This window comes from Drosophila teissieri, chromosome 2R (assembly GCF_016746235.2).
Source record: "Drosophila teissieri strain GT53w chromosome 2R, Prin_Dtei_1.1, whole genome shotgun sequence".
Taxonomy (NCBI): domain Eukaryota; kingdom Metazoa; phylum Arthropoda; class Insecta; order Diptera; family Drosophilidae; genus Drosophila; species Drosophila teissieri.
Window position 1 is genome coordinate 22,640,776 of NC_053030.1, and position 18,261 is coordinate 22,659,036.

The following is an 18,261-nucleotide window of genomic DNA, read 5'->3' on the forward strand; positions in this document are numbered from 1 at the left end:
ATTATGCAAATATATGCAATGAAGTAAGTAATATTTTATTTGAAGTGTGTATCGTATTGGCGAAATTAACAAATAAAACTGTATATATGTAATTTATAACTATTTCTTAATACCGAAAAATGTGATTCCCCCCAAATTTCAGTTGGTATTCAAAAGTATTTCGGATTTCGTAGAAATATTTTCGGGCGCTCCACCTGCGGTCACACTGAACACGAGTTTCAATTTGTTCTGGAAATGGAGATTGACTTGGGATTTGCGGAGAAAAGCGACGATGGCGCCTGGCTGAGCAACCGCTACTTCCCCAGCAAGCTGGGCGGCCAGCCCGCCTGGCTGGAACTGGAGACCCTGCCGCCCACGCCCCAGCTGCAGTGCAGCAAGTGTCAGGCGCCCAAATCCTTCCTGGCTCAGCTCTACGCTCCCTTCGAGGACGAGTTCAACTTTCACCGGTCCATTTATGTGTTCCTGTGCCGGAATCCGGACTGCCAGGAGGCCCAAAGTGCAGGGTAATCTCTTCCAGCTCTGTTAAACGACTAGAAACCTAACCTTACCCTGATTTCCAGCAATTTCACAGTACTGCGGTCGCAGTTGCCTCGGAAGAACAAGTTCTTCTCGGAGGAAGAGCCGAGCGACGTGGGAGAACCCCTGGTAGCTATAGCATCCATAATTTCAAGACTCTACTTTTACTTCAATATGTAATTTTAGCCCGCCGTTTCCTGCCTGAAAAAGCTGTGCGCCGCCTGCGGTTGCCATGCTCCCCACGCCTGCAGTAAATGCAAGGCTATCCACTACTGCTCATCGGAGCACCAAAGGGTCCACTGGCCGCAGCACAAGCCGAACTGCGGGGCACCAGGAGCAGCCGCCGTGAAGCCCTTGACACAAATCGTGTTCCCAGAATTTGAGATTGTAATGGACAGCAATCCCGTGGAATCTGGCGAAGACGACAAGAACGACGAGGCACGTTTAGCGGAGTTCCAGGAGCTGGAGGCCAGTGGAAAGACGGGCGACCTGAGCAATGTTTCCGAGGCGGAGATGGACAAGTACTTTGGAAACTCAGCTGCCGCCGATGACAAGACCTTCAGACAGTTCAAAAAGCAAACGGCAGCCGAACCCGATCAGATTGTGCGCTACAAACGTGGAGGCCAGCCGCTATGGATTACCAATACGGCCAAAACGGTGGAGGACCAACTAAAGAAGCTGCCCAACTGCACCGCTTGCGGAGGATGCCGTCAGTTCGAGTTCCAGATCATGCCGCAAGCGCTGACTCTTTTGGAGGACGAAAACCTCGACTGGGGCGTCCTGGCCGTCTACACTTGCGCCAAGAGCTGCCCCATCGATGGCTACGTGGAGGAGCTTCTTATCAAGCAGGACATTGTGGCGGAGGAACAGAGTTGACATTAAAATGCGTACATTTAAATTTTATTCTTGTCAATTACGGAACACGTGAATATTTACTTCAGCTTGATGATGGGGAAGTAGCTATGTTTGGAGAAGTCGAACTCTGGTTGCCGCTTGACTTCCTTCTGGTGACCGCGGGCCAGCACATTCATCACCACAAAGTTGGTCCGCGCGATTTGCAGGAGGTCCAGCATCTGCAGGTAACGAAACACATCTTAATCTATGATAATCACTTCAGAAACTCCATTGACCTACCTCCTGATCTGGGTTTTGAATACTTTCGAGAACATTGCGAGCCTGGTCAAAGTGCTTTGCCGCATAGGTGTACAGATCCTCGACGCTGGGTCGCATCATGTGCTCCCGGATGTTTTTGAACTCTGCGTACGAGACTGGCGGCGGACTGGTGAGAGTGGCGAAAGGCAGGAAGCGTCTGTTGTAGCGGATCTCCTCGTTGTCGAACTTGGACAGCGGCAAGCGCACGCGTCCGTCTTTGGTCAAGGCGCCCATTGCCTTGTACATTCCGCCGCAGAGGCTGAGAAGCGCGTGGTAGAAGACGATCTCGGCCCGGTACGGTCTCTGAGTCTTTTTGTTCTTTTTCGGCTTGGCCGCCTTGCGGTTCTTGGCCGCTCCGCCGCCGCCCGACTGAATCTTACTTTGGTGCTCGGCATACTCCTCCTGAGCCAGGAGGATGTTCTCCGTTCGCGTCAGCGCGGACACCAGGAAGCCAATGAGGAACTCGTACGGGTACCAGTAGATGTAGAGGAACTCATGCACAGCATATAGTTCCAGCTCAAAGCCGGACATCAGGAAGATCAGCATCGCACGGAAACAGTTGTACAGCACCCATGTAGAGAAGTGGGTGCTGTGCTTCAGAGCGGTGGCCATGGGCTCGTTTCCCTCCATGGCTCGTTCGTTGGCCAGTTGGTTCATCATAGAGTCCAGTCGCGCTGCATCCACTTGGATGGTGTCGAAGTTCTCTATCAGACGCGCCAGCTTATCCCGCTGTCTGGCGCGATTGAAGCCGCAGATTCGAATGAACTGCGTGAAGGTGTTCATGTTGATGCAGTAGCGGAAGAAGTTCTCCAGGTGCTGCTGGACCTTGGGATCGGCTGCCACTGGATGCTTGGCATTCAATACGGGTGGCGAGTTAAAGATCTGAACCGAGTGGCGCAGGAACTGCTTCATGGGCAGCTTTCCGTGCGCCATCCTCATGTTGGCGCTGAACAGGCTCTGCAGCACGCTTCTGGACAGGATGCACTGGCCCGACTTTTTGCTGTACTCGATGAAAAAGTTCTGGAAAACGAGTGTGTTATTACAAATGGAGTTAACAAGTAAACAAGTCACCCACCAGCGCCGAATAGTAATCCTTGTACTTGGTGACTTTGCAGGCGTATTTGAAGCGCGAAATCATTTCCTCCAGAAACTGATAGCTGGCCGGACGATCCCTGATCTTGATGCTACGCGGAAACGCGGGTGGTTGGCTACGGTCGTGAATGCGTGGAGAGAACCCCATCGGATTGGGAGCGTCAGCTGAAGGTTAAGGAAGGAAATACTCAGCCTTTACAAACGGAAGTTATCTGTGACCACTTACACCCCTTCTCGGGTTGTGTGCCCCGATCCAAGGTATTCCTTATTCCTGGCAGCATCTCGGAGGCCACAAGCAAGATTTTGTAGATGTCCACCTTGTCATCGACGGTATCGTTGCTGGCCATTTGCTCCACGTGGTAGATTACCTGGAAAAGATGGCGCATGAAGCGCAGCCGGTGAACCACGGCCATCCAGTCCTCCGTGGAAGTCAGCTTTTTGCACTTGCGTATGAGCTCATCCTCCACATCCTTTAGCGAGCTATAAACACTTGCTGGTTGCGCCTTTTCCGCAGCCAAAAGAGCAGAATTTCCGTACAGCTGAAAGTCCTCCTCCTCGTTGACAGCAGCCACAGCAATAATGTTCTTAATGACCACGATGAGGTTGCGCACGGCAGTGCAGAAGACGCGTAGCGCCTTGTCCTTGATCTGCGCGGGGGCGTGCAGGTAGAGGCAGGTGAAGAGCACCTGGTCCATGGAGTTGCCCTCCAGCCAGGACACCAGGCAGGAAAACAGAGCATCATAGATGCCAATCAGTTCGGAGGGCGTGAGATCGTCCAGCTTGATGGCGCCCGTCTGCAAAGAGTCCACTATTAAGATACACATAGTTTATCTAGAGCTCAGTAAGAGAAATCTCACGGCAATGGCAGCCTCGAAGGAGGGCGGCGGAAGATCCTGCTTGTCGAAGCCCATGCCCACATCCATCTTGGGGTCCATGATCTCTATGGCTGACATGGCCTCAAAAAGGCCGAACAGCATATCCTGGGCCAGCTCCCCGGGCTGCAGCTCCGCACAGGCGTCGTGGAACTCCTTGGTGACGTCCACCCAGCCGTGAATCGGGTACTGGGTGATGTCCTCGGCGGCACTGCCGCTCCGCATGGTGCGCTGCACCTCCGGGTCCAGGAACCCGCACTCGCTCACGCTCCACTCGTCCTGCTCCAAGCTAAGGGCCCGGGCTGCGGCAGCCGCGGCCGCCGTGACCGCCTGGAAGTCCGGAGGCTCCGCAACGCTGCTGCGGATATGTGTGTATGTGAATTTAGATGGTTATGCTCTGTATGTAGGAACATCTGTGGGTTTTTGCCGGCGGTCTTGGGCTCACCTTCCGTTCATGGTGCTCGGATCTGCCTCCGCCGGCAAAGTCGAGGGATACATCTGCTGTACCTATATTCTACAGGCGGTCAACCTGTAGCTCGATGTGCTACAAATGTTCTTTTATTTATAAAAGTTCTACTTTCTTATGAATAAAAATATGTAACTTCCAGTGTGACCAAGTGCCGAACGGTCATCCATGCCTTTAAGTTGCAAATATACCGCATGATACCAAGGAAAACATGATTTTTCCTTTCTAATATAATTATTTGGATCTGCGGTGATTGTCGGTGGCTACATGTTTATTAGAAGACTGAAAACCATTTCATTAATTTAAAGAAGATTATTTCATTGATATAGTCTTAAAGTAGTACATGCTGAAATGCATTTAGTATTTTTCTGCCCGCCAATATCAAACTTGGCAGCACTGGCAAAGCTAACAGTGTACTGTTATATTTATAAATGTTTTCAAAGCTTTCAAACGAAAGCCAGGAAAGATTTTTGGGTTATTCTGATGATGTCTCTATGTTTTCAGCATCGAATTTTTGTAAGTTACCCACAACTCAAGTGAATCATCATTCAAAATGGGGGAATTGAATCCTTGGCACCCTTTCCAATGCTCTGTTACTCTTAACAGCGTTGACCGTTACAACTGTTACCAAGTTCAAATGCTGAGTCAGGTGAAAATGGAGGTAAACAAGAAAAGCGTAGTTCATTGGACTGGCGGCTGGCCCATTAACTAAACAAAATGACTGAAAGTGCAAGCCAGCGCTTACCGAGACCCAGACGACGATCCAGACCGATCAGAACAGTTCCGCGGTTCATAAAGCACGGTTCAGAGTACGAGCTCTTTTTTTCTCCTTCGACTAAAACAGACAAAATATGCCCTGAACCGAAGCATTCAACAACCTTATCAGCCGCGTTTGTGACCGCTCTTATCGGAAGCGGAAAAGCTCGCTCGCGCTTTCACTCCGCGGTTCCACTCCGGATTTCGAGCAACGCAGCGCCCGCCCCACGGATTTTGGGGTTGACCACCACTCCGAGTGTTACAAGTATCCAAGTTGCGAGTGGGAACCGAACCCGAGGGGTTGGATTGGTTTGTTTACCACGGAGGCCCCACTTTCACTCGCTCGCTCTCCCCAAATCGCTATTTTTCTCTGCCTCGGCTCCCAAATCTCTCTTGCTAGTGGCGATTTACTCAAATCAGAACACTCATTTAAACCGAAAGTTAAAATGTTCACTGAAACAGTGGTTTTATTCGTTGCAAAAATTAATAGGAAACAGATTAATAAGCTTTAGGTTAGAATAGCCATTAATTGGTTTAAATATTTACAAAGATACGTCGATGAATATTTTACTCAATTTTTTTTTTGATTTCTTTAAAATTAAGTAAATTTTTAGTTTTGAACTTTGCTTGCAAATACAGCGCCTAGAGTTATGCAACATATTTGGGAGAGTCAATAGAGTTCGATTTATATAACTTATTTGTACGGATTTCCCCAAATCCCCACTTGAATCCACTGATTACTTCCTCTGCCGGCATTGAGTGGTCTGCAGAGAGAACTTGGGAGCCGAAAGAGGAGGAAAACCCACTCAATGAATGAGTAGAACACAGCACACCGAACGCAGAACGGATGGGCAGAGAGATTGGGATTGGAAGCGACTGAGTTTCTGAGTTCGACCGGCGAACTATTTAAGCAACGCTCATTTGCTCATTGCAATTCAATGTGTTTTCGTTGGCCATTAAAAAATAACACGAGAACATTGGTCCCAAATCGCGCAAAGAATTCCGGCCGTAATATTCGAATACATATAAGTTTCTCAAGCCTGTAAAAGCTGGGCATCATTGTTTGAAAAACGAAAAACGTGCTAACGGTTCACTTGGTCGGTCGAATCGGAACGAAACGGGCGGAAATCTCCAACACAAATTCCGAAATTCAGCGAATTTAACGCTTCGAAGTATCCAAATCAAAGGAGGCGGCGCATTAGGTCCACTTATTAGCCAATTTCACGCGTAAGTTGCCGACGAAAATACATTTTTATTTTAGAAACCAGCGGTGACATCTCCGCCGCCGCCAAATGTTTTCCATTTCAAGTTCGGCGAGAATAAAACACGAAACACTCACTATAAACTATATCTATATCTGTATACATATAGACCGCAGTGTTTCCCAAACGGCACACACGTCCTAATTAAATGCGAACAGCGAAAACTTAAGCGCCCAAGACGCGGCTTTTTGGCAAGCGACCAAATCAAATAGTTTAAATTGCCGAGCTGCTTGAGAACACAGATGTTGACGTGGGCCCTTTACATGTTTGTAGTGTGTAGGGATTACGGATAGATATGAGTCAGTACAAGTGCTCACTATAAATTATAAATAGCAATAAGTCAAAGACACTGTGAAACTAATCACCCCACTGACTGCCTGACGAGGCATAAATATCGTTTGAAGTGCTGGCCCCCGATAAGATAGCATTCCTAATCAGCAGTAAAGAAACGGGCCATCCTCCTTACCAATCAAACAAAACTTTCCAGTATTTCGCGCTGAGGAGTGCTCCAAGCAGAAGTGGAGTGCTGGCCACATCGATCCGGGAACTTGTTTGTGGCTCAACCCGTTGTCAAGGCAAAACGCAGGGCGGTTTTGAGTCTTCCAGCCCAAAGGGCAGTCCATCGCCCACCGCAGGGCGTGACAATTGACCAAATTTAATCGTGGCCCACACGCACGACTGCGCCGCCAATAACAAGCAGACAAGTAAATGAAATACCAGCAAACTGCACACGGGCAATGAAAATCTCGGTCCCTGGACTTTTCCTTTGGGAAAAGCAAATATGTGAAAAACAACTTCCCCCTAAATCACATTCTCACACACACACAGAGACACTCACACTGCGAGCCATGTGTATCCTATTTATTTCAATTGATTTGGGGGCAACGGGGCGTATGAGCAACGCCGCAGGCAGCCAAAGGAGGAAAAGCTGAATTTCCCAGCATCTGGCAGCAGGACTCTCGCCGACTCTCCTCCCCCCCTCGAAGTCTCGACTTTTATACAGCATTTTGTATCGATTTGATTGGATTTCATTCCATTTGATGCCCCTGCCGCACGGTTTTGTGGCTTTTCAATGCGCTCCAATAAAGCTGACTGGGCGCTCTGCACGGCTGACTTAATTGGATTTAATTACAGGGTGGCCTCGATGGCTCCAACTACTCTCACTAGTGAGATGCTTTGAATAATTCCCCTTAAGACTTAAGTCTGCAAGAAAGGGTGCACTTTAAGGCAGTATATCTAATTGGCACAGCATACAAGATCCTTTAGGTCGACCCTAGCGAGGCCGCACTGTAGCTGACCCTTCTGGCCAAACAACCAATGAGTAAAATGCGGAAAAATCTGTACATTCGATACAAAAGATTTCCCCGACCCAAAGTTATACCATTTTGCCTCGTTTTTCCTTGTTTGCGCGCTGAGTTATGGAGGCTCATTTCTCATTCAATTAAATAAATGAAACTCCATGAATATTGCAGCTCCCATTCAGAGAGTTCATTAAGTCCGTAAGCCCACGGAAAAGCCTTTGTCAATTAGTCAAAGCGTTTCAAGAGCCAACCAATTAGGCTAAAATGTTTGTTGCCTCTTCCAGCGAAGTCGAGTCCCCAAATCAGCGCCGAGCAGCCGGAGATTCGCTTTAAAGGACCCTCAGCCAAACAATAACAATGAAAACACATCAAAATCAATCTGTCAACAAAAGTCGAGCAAAGTGCTGACTACACAGACGCCGCCCCCGGCAAACTGACAAAGCGTCCTCACTACGTGCCACACAAAAGCCCCTTCCACGACGATGATTACGTTGTGAAGGAGCACGCCACTCCGGACTCCGGTCCACGGTCTCCCGAGTCCCCCAAGTGTTTAAAACACCCTTCAGCCGGCCCCCTCCGCCACACCGAATCCCATTCGAGTATCCCTGCTGAGTCGAGGATGTCGTTTTATTACAAGAGGAAAGACAAACAGCAAAATGGCGCCAACATTGTCAGAGTGTCAGCTTGTTGCCGTTGCTGCTCCTCTTCCCTCTGCTGCTCCTGCTGCTCCAGCTGCTCTTGCTGCTCCAGTGGGTTCTGTTGCTCCAGGCAGTCGCGTTCCAGGCGGGTGGGCCCAGGATGGCGAGGATTCAGTATAATCACGATGGCGGTGCCGGTGGCGATGATGATGCCTGTGCACTGGTGCACGGATTTCGCTTGGCTTCCTGCCAGCAATTTGCGCTGCCGTACGTTCTCTTATGCACTGAGAAAAAGTAGAGGTTGTTATCTGCACTTAGGGTTTTCCTAGAAACTCCCGCAAGTGCGGCCTTGATGCGAAAGATACGTCTGATTTGATTAAAAGTTGGTTTAAATATAGTATCAATAGTACTTACAGTACCAGCAAACACAATATTGATAAGGAAATTAATCAGGTCGCGTACGATGTTATTTCCCATCGAGAGCCTGATTAACTAAAAACCCAGCAAATTGATAAGCGAAGAGTGTGTGATTAACCAGTGTTTCCCAGTGTTTGTCGAGCTCGGTGCACATGGCGTATGCGCAATGTGGCTGGCGTTGCATCCGTTGCCCGGGTGAAAAAGGGGGACAAGGAGTGGGAAGGGTGCGAATGTGTGTGCCAGCGAGATAGGAGGAGGCCAGAGCTCATTGTTCACTGTTGCTTGCAACAACAGCAGATCCTTTGAATCCTTTTTCGCCCGGCTGCTGTCCCAGCAGATGGCAGACATTATCCGCTGGCTGGCTGGGATTTTGCATTTCAATGGTAACTAGCCCGGATTGAATTGGTCGGGATTTCAGACATCCCTTTCAGCGGCGGCAGGATGAAAAATGCGGGGAATGGCTGCTCAGGATGAGGAAATTGCCCGGGCCCGTGATGAATTTAAATGAAGTTTGCTGCTGAAATGGGCAAAATGCAATTTACAACTTAAATGGGTAATTTGCAGATGGAACTGAGTGGTTGGGGGTGCCCGCTCGTTTATGGAAACGAAATGCATCGCCCATGCGGCATTTTGCATGTGGAATTAAACGAGCAATTTGCCTCGAATTCAAATGAATTCAAATGAGTCGTGCTCGAACCGCCAGAGCACTCATATACTCATATGCCTGGTGTGAATAGCCCGATAATCCATTTGGATCGTTTCCGTTTCACCAGCTCAAACAATTGTGTTTGCCACTCGTGCACTTCTCGCAGATAGCAGCAGATTAATTCTAATGTGTTTAGAATGCCGCATTAGGCTGCACAAAAGCGGATCGCAGAGCTTGGGGCCAACTGATCGATTAGTTCGTACTCAGCAAATGAAGCTGTTACTTTATAGTTTCACATACTCAAGGAGTTGATTGTGGTGACTGAAGTTATGGAAATTTTCTACTCATATTTAATAATTTGTTGCTAAACTTGAGTATTTAATTTCTATATAATTAACTTCGAGTAACAATATTTCTCCCGTAAAAAGATCATAAATCGTTGGTTGTTACTATGTTGTATGCTTATCTACTTAATTACAGTGTTTGCTGATCTAGCATTTAAGTTAATTTGCATTTTTAATATTTTTTATTAGAGCCGAACAGTACCTATTAATATATTTTAATAGAAGCATTATATATCTTAGTTCGTATGCAGTTTTACTATTTATTTCGTTTTTGGTCGAGCATATCTCTCTGCCTTGGCTTGGCTTCCACAGCTCCACCCACTCCGCGAATCCGGGCAGCCGGACAAGCAGAGCCAGTGCCTCATTCTCTGGCAATGGATTGGAGTGGGGGCCACGCTGGCGGAGGAGGAGTAGGAGGAGCGGCTAATCCGATTAGGCGGCTTTTAACTCTATTAAGCTGAATCAAACTTTCAATGCCTCTGGCCTCTGGCTCTGGCCACTGCCCTCCACTTCGGCTGCCCCTGCTCCACTGCAGCTGCATATCGGATGTGGCTCTCGGCTGCCAGTCACGTTCTGCCTTCCGAAGTTGCCTGCCCAGATCCCAGCTCCCAGCTCCACACGGTTGGAGTGGCCATGGGTGGGGTGTCCAAGCCCAAGCGCAGGAAATCGGTTCCGGCTTGTGGCAACTGTCGGAAAAGCTGGTGACAAAGCGGCCAAGTTTATGGTCCGATCACCCAAACCGCTTGCACCGATCCCACAGTGCAGCATTCGAATGATTTATGGCGAATGCAAATGAAAAGTTGTGATTTATATGACAGCGACCACTAATTGTGGGTATGTCTCGGTTCCGTCCCGCAGGTGAAAAGTATTCAATACTGTGAATTCTGTGTACTATTTGCATATTCAAAGTACCCCAACACGTGTAAGCATGAAAGTGCATTTAATCTGTAGCAGTTCATAATATTCTACAATAAATGATTGTGTTTTCAGGTAACTGACTTTAGAAAATGAACAGCACTCTACTTTGAGTCTAGCTTGATATTCATAAACTAATATTACTAAAAACGAGCCATAAACTAATGAATTCATTTAATCACATGTTGAACAGGCTGTTAAAGTTGAGTTAATTAATTTTATCACTGCCCATGACAGCCTTCATAACTGAAACGTATGACTTTGATTTCAGGCCGTGAAATTACATGACAATTTAATTTAATTTAATAACTAATTCATTACCTGCGACACATCGAGTGCCAGCAAATATCACATAGCAGATAGGTGGACAAAGATAGATTCTCCAGCTGGCACTGGCTAGTTAGCATATAAATTGGTAGAGGACGCCCACTGGCGGCTATCGTATCTTAATCGACTTGGCGTGTTCCTTAAATAATTGTTTAGCAATGCCTGAGTAGTCCACTAATGCTGATAAATGATCCGTGCACTGCAGCTGGTGTGGATTTGCATGGGACCTTGATCTGAGCGGGTTCAACTAGAGAGTGAACTGATTGAACCACCACCACCACACCAAGCGCAGTTCTTTGGGAAAGTTCACTAGGCAGTGGAACATCCAGCATTTGATTGCAATCGTCTTGATTGAACTCACGAACTCACAGCTAAACGGCGTTAATGTGATTTTAATTATCCGTATGCAAACTGAATCGCAACGAGGCGCTGACGGCGTGCAGCTCAGCACTTTGAAGTTAATCGCGCCGCAATATCACTCATTCGCACTGTGGGCCACATGGGTGCAACACTCGAGCTGAGTAACTATTAGGTTCCTCGGCGTATTTTCCATGCCACACTGTCACTTCCGCTCAAGTCAGCATTCAGTGTAATTACCCCATCAACACTTCAAGCGATTGACTATTCACTTTATTGACTCAATGAGTAATTGCCAGTACTTAACTTATGCGTGTAACTAAGTTATGGTGCAGTAAACATTTGTATCTGTCAATTAGTGCGATATCGCTGTGCATAATCCGCAGACCCCACAGAATGTGCAAACCCGTTTTGCAGCCGTTCGACATTTTCGGCAGCTCAATCAGCGATCGTCGTTTAAGATTCAAGATTTAAGACTTTACTGTACGGCGTATCATTAGGAGCATGATTCGACGCTTTGGACTCGCACTTCGAATGCATTGCTATTAAGTCGAAAATATCCACCTAAGTGTGGGTTCCTCGGGCCTCTTTACTCACCCACCGGATATGGAACCAAGTGTGGTTTCAAGTGTATTTATACCCCAATTGCACCTGCACCCAACCACCCAGCACTGAGTCATCCGGAGGCTGAAAGGAGGATGGTCTTGGAGCCCAGACAATGAAAAGAGGCGCGACTCTGGGCGATTCTGCTAAATTTAGTGCTCCACATCTGAGTGCCACGCAGATCAGACGACCAGAAACGAGTTTCCCAAAAAAAAAAAAAGAGAGATAACAACGTGACTGGATGAGCGGACAAACCGTCGACTAAAATAATAAATATTGTAAACAAAATTATCCATGAAAAGTTTCCAGCGGCTGTGCATGATAAACAGTTTCGTTGACAATTTGCATTTGTTGCCGCTAATTGCGGTCTGTTTTTATGACCGACTGAATAATCCAGAGGCGTTATATATATAAAATATCAGCCAGATTTGCTGCAAATCGCGCGAGTTAATGGCCGGAATAATTCCGTAATAATTCCGCATTAATATTAAGAGATAGATATTCATGGGTGATAATTGGGAGAGCGCGCGCCAAACCAAACAAACCAGACGGCGAAGAATGTAAATATCCATGCATACACCCCGCCGATCCGAAGATCCACCAAGCCGACGATCCACCGACTTCTGGGAGAGACCTCCACCTCCACCTCGAAAATAGCGCTGTGTTCTGTTGCTTTTGTCGCATTTTAATTGAGCCAGCGGCGTGCGCTCCGTTTTGCCCGTTTGCACGGCCAAAGCAAAAAATCAAAAAAGCAAAAAAGAACAATAAAAAGTAAAAAACGCAAGAAAACAAAATACGCGACAGCTGCGAGCGGAAAGTAAACAAAATCAGCACGGGATGATCGGCCAGTCCGCCGTGGGGAAATCATTCACCGCCGTAATAGTACGCATACGCCGTGTGGCTTTTAATTGCGGCCAAAGTTTCGGGGGTGTGCCCCCTCGATTTGTTTACTCAATAATTCCCGAAGGGCTACTGTAGCATTCCACATCACTCATACGCCCCGTGGCCGCAATGAGAAAATAGCATTTCACTCTGCTCATAATAAGCTATAAATTCAGTGCTGGAGTGGTGCCTGGAATATAAAATATATGGTTTGGAAAAGCTTAGATCGTAAGAGAGAGAAGCCTGAACAGAATGGCAATGCGGGGGACACCTTCCTGGTGGAGCAGCATGCTCCTTCAGCCGGTCACCTGGCCCACTGACCTTGCTAGCCAGCACATTTTAGACTCTCCACTTGGTTGCACTAATTTCCAACCAGTTTGCCGGCTAGTTTTTTTGCCTTATTTTTGTTTAAGCCGAGCCAAGAGGGAAATGTCAAGAACCGCTGACCACAAACCGTAGACCGCTGACCACAAACACGACGCCCAACTCCACGTCGGAAGTGTCGTTCGGGGAAAGGCCCATCTTGGAGAGTCCAGGAAACGGCTGCAAACTGGTCGCGCGACTTGGAGGCCCAAGAGAGAGCAAACCTGTCACGATCCGCCGCTCTGCCGCTGATATCCGAGCAAATAGGCTGCTTTGTGGCCCACAAACCGATGGAATCGACCGGCAAGTGCTGGCTTCATCCAGTGACTCTCTCAGTCGCGAGTGAACAGCCGGCGTGCGGGGCTCAGCGCTTAGACCGATCCGATTTCGATTCCGATTCCGATTCCCATTCAGATTCCGATTCCGAGTCCGAGTGCGAATCCAAATCCGATTCCATATACACTCTCTCGCCATATACACTCTCCGCTGGCTATATAAAGTGCCAACGGGCCCGACTTCTGGCATTCATTGTTTGCTCGCAGGCCCATCGAGTTCGCGCGCCAGGACGAAGGATTGGTCCTTTCATCCAGCACTAACCTCTGGTTCCGAGTGCCAGTCGAAGACCCAAAGATCACCGTGTTTGTGTACCCTACTGTTTATCAAAGCAAAGTAAAATTAAAAGCCAAACAGCGCCAAATACAAACAACGATTTCGTTGGCGGCGAAGTAAACAAAACATCGCAAAACGTGCGCGCCAACAAAAAATTGAACTAAGGGAAAAATTCGCCATAAATTTTCCCGAGAACCGCCACACTCCCCGCCCCCTAGAAAACTGACCGCCGACGTAGAACAAAAGAAAGCGTTTTGCAATAAACAAAACCAGAAACCAGAAAGAAAAAACAAAACATGGAAGTGCAGAAGCTGCCGGATCAGTCGCTGCTCTCCAGCATGATGCTGGACTCCAGATGTGGGGTAAGTGTGGCTCCTGCCCAGCGGGCACCACCCAGGCACCACCTAGATCCCACCCACTCCTTTGGGGCCACCGAGGCGCTCTATAAATACCAGTGGGGATCCAATTATAGACCGGATTAATAGTGCTCTCGCTGCGAGTAAACACCACTCAAAGGCCAATGTTCCTGGCCATTCGAGGGGGCAAGGCAGCCAGTTCTGTAATTTGGCATGTGCGAATTTCGCAAATGCCTTCTGGATCGGTTTAATGGCCACTCGGCGAGTGCGATCGGCATTTATGGGGCATAAGTGAATGAAACGTGATTTTATGAGGTGCAACTCGAGAACTCCCCGTATTTATAGGGAAGACTTCTTCCAACCCAACTGACTAATAAATCACTTGAAACTATTTTAGACCAGCCTTAAGATAAGTGTGTCCCAAAATATTCCCAAGACAGCTGTGCAAACAAACTTGCAACCTTAAGTAGGCTCCATAAATAGCCCACCTGATCTCCTCTAGTAATAAATATAAGCAAAATGATATTCTGTGAATTTTGCTACCTAGTTTATATTATAGGCTGCTAGTTCCTACTCGTTTATAACTCACAAATGGCTGATCCTGTTCAGATGGCCATGTGCTATATGTTTTTGGAGCACCCTCAAGAACTGCGACCTTAGTTTCGCCTCCATGATTAATGGCTCCTGTCGCTGGCGAGCATGAAAACAACATTCGTGGAAAATGGAAGTGAAAATTGAAATGGAAATGCACGGCATCGTCATCCATGAGCTACGAAATATTCAAAACAAATTAAGCTGCCTTTCATCTAAGAGCCATAAATAATAATGTGTTCTATGCGCCGCCCCCATCTATCCCCCATCCCATACTCACCATCCACTATCCAAAGTATCTGAACGATTTGTTTGTGTGCCGTTTCGCAGCTGAACGACTTGTATCCGATTGCCCGGCTGACGCAGAAAATGGAGGACGCCCTGACCGTCTCTGGAAAGGCAGCCGCCGGCGCCGTCGACAAGGACTGCCCCTATACCATCGAACTGATCCAGCCCGAGGATGGGGAGGCGGTGATCGCCATGCTCAAGACCTTTTTCTTCAAGGTAAGTACCGATCCCGACTGCTGCCCATTGTATTGTAATCCGCTGGGGGTGCATATCGTGGAAGCCAATCAAGCCGAACACCTGGCTCAGAATTTATGACTTCCATTATACTTGCCAAATAATTCGAATCGAGAGGCAGCGCACAAAAGGTGAATTTGAATAATTTCCAACGAATTTCAATTAACTGCGCACTCGTCTTAATTAGGCTTTAATTCAGATCGAAGTTCGCACACTAAAGTTGAGTTAATTGCGCCTTTGCGTTGGGCCAATCCCTGGGAACTCCACCGGGAATGGCGATTTGGGGCAGGTGGAATCTTGTAGAGCACAGTATTCGGCTGTCGTGAGGTCTCTTGACGTGATCCATGTCAGGGCTAGCTTTCAGCTGGTCTCGCCTCACGACTCTTGGCGATCTGAATCTGAAACTGAGTCTGAAACTGAAACAGAATCTGTATTGGAATCCAATGTGCTCGGTTGATCTTGAGTGGATCAGGTTCCAGTTCGAGATCGGGCCGGCCAATGAGAAGGCTCCCTGCAAAGACCAATTGGGTACTCAAGACCTATATTTATACATACACTGTGCACTGCACATATAAAAAGCCACCGCTGATTAGTATGCATTAGTATGCATGCCACGCCCGCTGGCCACAGCCGCCCCCCGGCGGCGATGTCGATATGCAAATCGAGTTCTGTTCGCAATTCTCCAGCTGCCTCAATAAATTACTGGAAAATCTTAAGCCACGGCAATGCGTGCATAAATCACCTGAGTGCCTGATCAATTCCACGATCGTGTCGCGTAATAGCGCCGCCAATTTGTCCCGACCACAAGATCCCCTGATTGATGAGCCATTCCAACCGTTGGCATCTAATCCGCTTTCGTTTCCCTTTTTCCTACAGGATGAACCCCTGAACACGTTCCTGAACCTCGGAGAGTGCAAGGAGCTGGAGGAGTACTCCCTGAAGCCCCTGCCCGACAACTGCTCATACAAGGCGGTCAACAAGAAGGGCGAGATCATTGGTCTGTTCCTAAACGGACTGATGAGGCGTCCGGTAAGTGAACCTACTTAACGAATTCTAGCATCCTGCATAGCTAATTGTGCTCCTTCTATGAGTAGTCCGCCGATGATGTGCCCGAGAAGGCGGCCGACTCCTGCGATCATCCCAAATTCAAGAAGATCCTCTCGCTGATGGACCACGTGGAGGAGCAGTTCAACATCTTCGACGTGTACCCCGACGAGGAGCTCATCCTGGACGGCAAGATCCTGTCGGTGGACACCAACTACCGCGGCCTGGGCATCGCAGGCCGCCTGACGGAGAGGGCGTACGAGTACATGAGGGAGAACGGCATCAATGTGTACCACGTGCTCTGCTCCAGCCACTACTCCGCCCGGGTGATGGAGAAGCTGGGCTTCCACGAGGTGTACCGCATGCAGTTCGCCGACTACAAGCCAGAGGGAGAGGTGGTCTTCAAGCCGGCGGCTCCGCATGTGGGCATCCAGGTGATGGCCAAGGAAGTGCGTCCCGCGAAGGCGGTGCAGACGAAGCTGTAGACGAGCTGAGTTCGGATTTTGTACTATGTGATTCTTTAGTTTGTAGTGCGGTGGCGGGTTCCCGGTAGTGTATCCACGTTCGATTCAGAGTAGTGTAAACAAACAGTACAAGTTACGTATTTATCTAATTTAATTTGCCCGTTGCGACGGTAAACTTAAGTGTTTTTTGTGTTTAGAACGAGCTCAAAATAAAACATTGTCTTTATAACCAACTGGATAACAACTTAGCCCCTGGCGCGGCGGGAGTTCGACTTCCTGTTCTTGCTGGAGCGCTTGGCCTGGCTCCGTTTGGCCTGGGTCTTCTTGGCGTTCAGTTTCCGGTTGCTCCTGGTCTTAGAACTCTTGCTGGTGCTGCTGGTGGTGGTGGTGCCCACACGGATCTTTCTCACAATCGTGTACGTGAGGTTGCTGAGGTACACTTTCTTAGGCGTGTCTAACTCCGAGGAGCTGGAGTAAGTGGAGGAGGAGTTAGCCGAATTGGAATTTTCCAGGCAGCAGAGCACTAGGACCACGATGCACAGGGTGCCCATTTGAATAGTTGACTTCATGTTGGTAGTAGGATTGATTTGAATATGCTTCGATGGATGCGGCCGGAGTGCTTAAGTAGTCGCCCTGCTTGTTTGCACAGTTTGCAAATCGCCTATGAAGGCCGACGAAACTGTTTCATTTTGGCAAAACACTGTCGCGTTTGCTTTGCCTTGAACCAAAACAAAATATTCAAAAATAGCTATCTGCTTTCACGTTTAATTTGACCAAAGTTACTGGGGGGAAATGGGATTACTTAGCGGCAGACTGGTTGAAAGGACTCCGCGACATGCGGTCCACCATGCGACGCACTTGCTCCTCATTGCCGTACTTCTGGGCATCGGCCACAACGGCGGCGTGGTGGGAATTAGCCTCTGCTGAGATTTCGTCCTGTATCTGCCGACTCAGCTGAAAGGACGACCTGTAGGGAATGGTGGATTTTCAGTGGAATACGTAAGTGGCTTGGTTCATAATCATTCACCTGACGGAGGTGAAGCCAAAAAGTGCCCCGAAGATGCCAAGAGCCATCAGAACCACAGCCACTTGCCAGTTGGAGACCCTCTTGAGACCTCGGATGCCATAGTACGGTCCTGGATTGGGATCATAGTTGGGTCTCACGTCCCACGCCTGGCCGGGATTGACCGTCTCGCCCACGGGACTGCGATCCGAGCGCGGTGGCTGCCACAGCAGGCTGTCATCGTAGTCTCTTCTCCGCTGCGGCTTTATGAGTGTCTTGTACGCCTCGGAGATCTGCACAAACCGGGCTGTTCTCTCCGGACTCGCTGCATTGCTCTTAACATCTGGATGGTACTGCGGGAAATGCAGGGCTTAGGACGCTCCCTTGGAATCGTGGAGGTACCTACCAATTTGGAGAGCTGGACAAAGGCATTACGGACTTCTCGGCTGCTGCAATCATTGCGAATATTCAAAACTTCATAGTGCGTTTCCGGTTTTCTTGGTTTGTCGTGGGAAAAACTGCGCAATAGGCAAATATTTACATAACATAACAACTTTCCTAGACGTGAAGTCCTTACTTACGCACATATCCAGCTCGAGTGGGGAGGCACAGCCTCAGCATTGTGTGCGATATTAGTATTATTTGTGCTCTGTCGGGTAAAGCATAATTTTTAAGTAGTTTTCAAAATAAAATCAATCAAAACAAAAACAGCTGATTCGAGGGCTTTTGACCCCAAATACTCTGGCAACCCCAGCAGGCGGCC

The 18,261-nt window shown here is 48.3% G+C and overlaps 5 protein-coding genes across 8 annotated transcripts; 2 read left to right on the forward strand and 3 right to left on the reverse strand.

Annotated features, from left to right (window-relative positions):
- The first annotated feature begins 162 nt into the window (after positions 1–162).
- Positions 163–1,414, forward strand: LOC122613193 (programmed cell death protein 2). The gene is made up of 3 exons (XM_043787248.1): positions 163–503; positions 561–645; positions 703–1,414. Exons 1-3 carry the CDS (start codon positions 235–237, stop codon positions 1,390–1,392), a joined length of 1,044 nt encoding a protein of 347 aa, XP_043643183.1. The 5' UTR covers positions 163–234; the 3' UTR covers positions 1,393–1,414.
- On the reverse strand, positions 1,395–4,271 carry LOC122613191 (N-alpha-acetyltransferase 35, NatC auxiliary subunit homolog). Of its 3 annotated transcripts, none has more exons than XM_043787245.1 (6): positions 4,078–4,271; positions 3,618–3,987; positions 2,987–3,554; positions 2,744–2,925; positions 1,651–2,688; positions 1,395–1,589 (listed from the first exon to the last, which is right to left on the reverse strand). In XM_043787245.1, exons 1-6 carry the CDS (start codon positions 4,128–4,130, stop codon positions 1,449–1,451), a joined length of 2,352 nt encoding a protein of 783 aa, XP_043643180.1. In that variant the 5' UTR covers positions 4,131–4,271; the 3' UTR covers positions 1,395–1,448. The 3 variants fall into 3 exon arrangements, with proteins under 3 accessions (XP_043643180.1, XP_043643179.1, XP_043643181.1); XM_043787244.1 differs by having other exon boundaries at positions 3,618–3,990; positions 4,078–4,270; XM_043787246.1 differs by having other exon boundaries at positions 3,618–3,990; positions 4,140–4,160.
- Positions 4,272–5,791: 1,520 nt separating this feature from the next.
- LOC122613195 (arylalkylamine N-acetyltransferase 1) lies at positions 5,792–16,728 on the forward strand. 2 transcript variants are annotated; one of them, XM_043787250.1, is made up of 4 exons: positions 5,792–6,081; positions 14,796–14,969; positions 15,864–16,016; positions 16,082–16,728. In XM_043787250.1, exons 2-4 carry the CDS (start codon positions 14,835–14,837, stop codon positions 16,514–16,516), a joined length of 723 nt encoding a protein of 240 aa, XP_043643185.1. In that variant the 5' UTR covers positions 5,792–6,081; positions 14,796–14,834; the 3' UTR covers positions 16,517–16,728. The 2 variants fall into 2 exon arrangements, with proteins under 2 accessions (XP_043643185.1, XP_043643184.1); XM_043787249.1 differs by lacking the exon at positions 5,792–6,081 and adding an exon at positions 13,288–13,880.
- Positions 16,722–17,108, reverse strand: LOC122613197. The gene has a single exon (XM_043787252.1). The coding sequence runs from the start codon at positions 17,062–17,064 to the stop codon at positions 16,741–16,743; it is 324 nt and encodes a 107-aa protein (XP_043643187.1). The 5' UTR covers positions 17,065–17,108; the 3' UTR covers positions 16,722–16,740.
- A 136-nt stretch (positions 17,109–17,244) lies between these two features.
- LOC122613196 (dnaJ-like protein 60) lies at positions 17,245–18,259 on the reverse strand. Its single transcript, XM_043787251.1, has 4 exons — positions 18,076–18,259; positions 17,905–18,016; positions 17,523–17,851; positions 17,245–17,462 (listed from the first exon to the last, which is right to left on the reverse strand). Exons 1-4 carry the CDS (start codon positions 18,117–18,119, stop codon positions 17,294–17,296), a joined length of 654 nt encoding a protein of 217 aa, XP_043643186.1. The 5' UTR covers positions 18,120–18,259; the 3' UTR covers positions 17,245–17,293.
- Between the last annotated feature and the right edge of the window lie 2 nt (positions 18,260–18,261).